General features: G+C 49.4%; 1 protein-coding gene across 1 annotated transcript in view; it reads left to right on the top strand.

Annotated features, from left to right (window-relative positions):
- Positions 1 to 684: 684 nt before the first annotated feature.
- HOXB3 (homeobox B3) overlaps positions 685 to 4,762 on the top strand; it is a 5,874-nt gene continuing 1,796 nt past the window's right edge. Inside the window, exons 1-2 of the mRNA XM_027668949.1 lie at positions 685 to 730; positions 3,914 to 4,461. Of these exons, the coding sequence (XP_027524750.1) occupies positions 4,032 to 4,461 (430 nt within the window). The 5' untranslated portion in view covers positions 685 to 730; positions 3,914 to 4,031. The remainder of the gene's footprint in view (positions 731 to 3,913; positions 4,462 to 4,762) is intronic.

Consider the following 4,762-nt stretch of genomic DNA (forward strand, 5'->3'; position numbering starts at 1 on the left):
TCGGTTGGCTCTGCCCGGCGATCCGACCCAAATCTTTTATTTTTAAATACCCCCTCCGCTTTATTCCACCACCCCCACCCCCCCCTCCTCGCCCACCCCCGGCTCCCCCGTAGCCCGGATTCTTTTCGTTATTATTTTAATCCCAGCCAAGCATCGCATAGTTAAAAGGGGGGGTGGTGTGTGGGGGGGGTGTTGTGTTCAGCTTTTCTTTCTTTCCTTTTTTTTTTTTTTTTTTTTTCCTCCCTTCTCCTTTCCCTTCTTCCCCTTTGCCGTGGTAAAGCAGAGGCCATTGTTATCAGTGAGCAGCGCGTACCAGTCCATAGGGCAACCAGAAATCTCAGGGTTTGTCCATTCAAAGCCCCGCAGCTTTTCTGCACATCTTGGAAGCTGGAAAGCATCTTGATTTTTTTTTTTTTTTTTTTTTCCCTCTCCCTCCTCTCCCCCAAACGCGAGACCGAGAGACAATTTGAGCTGCCGTAACCGAAAGCTCCACTGGCTGAGCCCCCTCCCCCTCTGTTTTGGCTTTTTTTTTTTTTTTTTAATACATATATCCATGCCTATGCCGGATTTTTTTTTTCCTCTCTCTCCCTCTCGTATATTCCTTTAACGCTTTTTTTAAAGGAAAGGCGGCGGGGGGGGGGGGGGGGGTCATTCCTTGCTTATTGATTGCGTGGATGCTGGATGTGAAAATATATTATGTCTGCCTGGGCTTTGCTCGTCAGAGACTAAGGTAAGCCGGACTCAAATAGGCTATCACTTTGTGAATGGCGGAGTATATGTCCCAATGATTTATGACCATATGACTCCAATCTCGGTTCAAGAAGAGTTCACAAGCTTTAAGGCTTCCTTCCACGCAGAGACTCTTTTGCAGCCCTCATCCAGGGCCCTTTCCCCCCCCCTCCGCCGCCCCCCCGCTTTTTACAACTGGGGAGTTTCTGCTTGGGGTGAAGCTCCGCCGGTGGGGGGAGGGAAGAGGGAAATTTTAGGAATGTCTCTCTTATTTTTCAGGCACATCCAGCGTCAGGCGGGTGGCTGCGATCTGAGCTCTTTCCGAGCGGCCGACCCATTGTTACAGGGGCGCGTTTGGACTATTTATTATTAATAATAATTTAAATTAAAAGCCGGGGCTATGCCTGGCTTCTCCGGCTCCGCGAAATGTACCTTAGGAGGGGGCGGGGGAGGGGAGAGGCGCTGCTCTTCTTCACGAACACACTCAGGTTGGGAATTTAGGATTTCCAACATGGAGGGGACGGTTTTCCAGCAGAATACCTCTGCATTAGCTTCCTTTTATCTTTTTCCCCCGGCCGCCTGATTTTTTTTTCCCCCTGAGCATCCTCCTCCCCGCGGCCCTTTCCCTCTCGCATCTTCCCCCGATATCCACTTGTTTTTTAATTTTTTTTTTTTTGTATTTTTTTTTTTAAAATGTCTCTAAATCCTCGCCCTCCAAAGTTGCGGGCAAAAGAGTTTGTGGTTGAATGTTACCGCTCGCAAAGTGAAACTTGGAGCGCGGTGGAAGCAGCGGGCGCGGATCCTGCCCGGCTTTAATTGGAACGGGGACATCATGGAATATTTATTATTCTGCCTGAGAATTTTTTTTTTTTTTTAAAAAGCAATTCCTTGGAGTAAATAATTAGGATTGCGGCCGTCCTGGGCGAAGATAAATGAGCGGCATTTGTGAGGCGCTGAGAGATGAGGTACAAAGCAAAGCCGTGGAAGCCACAAGCCAGGGAGCTTTTTGGGCGAAGGGGGTTGTAAATTTATTTTATGGACATTAAAAAAAGAACAAACCAAAACAAACCACAACAAAAAACGCCAAAAATCACCGCTGTTATTTTTAGCTGCTTTAGTTGAGCCTCACAGCCCTGATTTGGGTTTGTTTTGTCGTTTTGTTTTGCGTGGTTTTGGATTTTTTTTTTTTTTTATAAAGAAACCTTGGTCAGACAGGAAGGCCTTGGAGAAATTCCCACCTCTGCCCTCGCAGATATTTTCGGCAAACCTATTCATAATAAAGGCGCTGCCGTTCGTTAATTAATTCACGGCTCCTCGGCTCGGGCAGCGGGTTGTACTTTTTTTTTTTTTAATAAGCCATATTTATCATGGCGAGGAAACCGAAGGAGAACAACTCCCCGCAAGGATCTCGTCCCCTCTGGAGACAATAACACATCTCCGTGGAAGAGACAACGCGGATCTGGGAATGCAGCAAGGATTTAATCAGTGTGAAAAAAGCCGAGCAGCCCCTTCGTGGACACGTTGTCTGAGGCTGTGGTAGAAGCAAACGGAGCTTTCATGTGACGTGACATAAGAACGCAGCAGTCAGGGAAGGGGGAAAAAAAAAAAGAGATGTTATTTATTGTCGAGCCGCGGCTTCTGTTAAACCCCGGCCCTTAGAAATATCGCATTAGACTTTATCTCGGCGGAGTTTATTTTATTTTATTTTCCCGAATGAAAGAGCCCCGATAAAATTAAATATACAAGAGATACGATTAAATATACAGTGGATGTCAACTGGCCAAACAAAACGCACAGTGGCTCCTCACAAACTCTTGGCTGCAGGGAGAAGTCTCCCTGTCTTTTTAAAGCCTTTTTAAAACCCGTGTGCTGCTGGATTGAGCCTCACCCAGCAGATTATTTTCAGGTCGAGATAGTTTTACTGGTTTTGAGGGTATTTCTGCTCTGTCTTTATGGTGGAAAAAGTTTGTGCTTTGAGAAAAGAGAAAAGAGAGGGAAAGAGATAAAAGAACCGTAAAAAAGGTCAGAGAGAGAAGGGAAAAAAAGGAAGGTTTCGTTTTGTAATTTTAGGCTTTGGAATGGAAGGGGTTTTTTTTGGACTTTTTTAGAGCTTGGGTTGAGGGAGGGAGGAAGGATGAAAAATCAAAGGGGGAGAAAGTTGAGAGCAAATGGCCTGGTGACGTGTTTGTTTTCCAAAGGAGGGGGAAAAAAAATAACAACAGCAACTGGACTGGTTTTGGAATCAACCTCTTGCCAACGGTAGCTCCAGATTCAGGACTGCTGAGTACAAAGCCATGCAGGCAGGGAAGGGGGTTGTTTTCTAAATACAACCTGTGCTTCCAGAGAGGGGGAGAGGGAGAGAGAGAGAGACACCCAGGAGCAGGCCAAAGGCAGCACATTCTTGAATTCGTGCCCCTGCTTAAATCTGCTGAAAATATTTGCTCTGAATTCCAGAGACATTGTGAGTTCCTGTGTAAACAGCAAAGGGAGCCAACTGTGCCAGGACGTGGCTACCTGGAGAAAACATATTGATGTTTGTTGTTTGCAGCTTCAAAACAAACAGAGCGGGCAGAGGCCCTGCAATAAACCCACCAGACTTTTAATTTCGGAAGGTGCAACGTCTCGCCCGTTGCTGTGCGTGTGAAGGGCTGATTTGAATAGGCCAGGACCAAGAAAGCAAGACTTTCATTCCTTTCGTGCTTGTGGCCAGCAATTCTCCCTTCTGGACCCCGATATTTGGGTTGTTTTTCGTGTTATGTGGATGTGTGTATGTGACACACACCCCCACGGATGCACCCCCAGGTTTAATGGGGAGTGTGTGCAGATATATTTAATTGTGCAGTGCATAGAGAAATATAGGAGGAAATAGATGTGTGCAGATGAAACCAGGTGCACTTTTGGAGCACGTTGTACGTCCAGGCTGGGGAAAAAAAAAAAAAAGGTGCAACCAACAGCCAACCAAACCAACCAGGAAAACTGTCCCCCCCCCCAAAAAAAAAATCAGCTCAACTTTTGCACTGTGACATTTGTTGGAGCCTCCTTAGGCTGCATACGGGATGAAATCTGCTCCAAGCATCTGTTCCTCCCGTTCTGCGGGACCCTATTCATGTCATGGGCCTTTCAGGCCCCAAGATGGATTCATAGGCCGGGTACTATTATTGTGTGTTTTCTCCTAACCTTTCAGGTCAGCTTCCAATAGACAGCTGGAAACGGCCTGTCACGTGGCCTTGGGGTGCCAATGTTCTGCCATAGGGGTGTCAAGACCCTGGTAGCCGGAAAAATCGTTTTGGGGAGCCCCAGAGATGCAGAAGACCACGTACTACGACGGCTCCACGCTCTTCGGGGGCGGCTACTCCTCCTACGGGAGCGCCAACGGCTTCGGCTACGAGGGTCCCCAGCAGCCCTTCCAGGCGGCCTCTCACGTGGAGAGCGACTTCCAGAGGTCTGCCTGCTCCCTCCAGTCTCTTGGCAACACGAGCAAAAGTAAAGAGCTGAACGGGAGCTGCATGAGGCCCAGTTTGCCCCAGGAGCACCACCCGCCCCCGCCCGTGTCGCCGCCCCCCAACCCCGCCAACAGCGCCGGCGGCAACAGCAATAACCAGCCCGGGGGAGGCAAAAACGCCCCCGGCAAAGCCAACCTGGGCGCCAACGCCAGTCTCACCAAGCAGATCTTCCCCTGGATGAAAGAGTCGAGGCAAAACTCCAAGCAGAAAAACAGCTCCCCCAGCGCAGGTACTCGGTCGGGCTCTCGTGGCCGTCTGTCTGTCTCCCGCTTGCCCCGCACAAGGTGGGGAAGCCACAGGTCAGGGTGGGCTCGTTTGGAGGGAGGGGAGGACCCAGAGAGGACCCAGAGAGGATCCAGAGAGGATCCTGGCGCTGGGCACCAGCCCATCTTGCAGCTCTGGCCCCGCACACTTGGTTTGTTTCCGACACAACCCGAGCGCCGCGGGGGGACGCGGTCAGGTGGTTGTACACAGGTGATGTCTAGGTGGTTGTACACAGGTGATGTCCAGGTGGCTGTACACTGGTGATG

The sequence above is a fragment of the Corapipo altera genome, unplaced genomic scaffold, assembly GCF_003945725.1.
Source record: "Corapipo altera isolate COAL_440 unplaced genomic scaffold, ASM394572v1 134, whole genome shotgun sequence".
NCBI lineage: Eukaryota > Metazoa > Chordata > Aves > Passeriformes > Pipridae > Corapipo > Corapipo altera.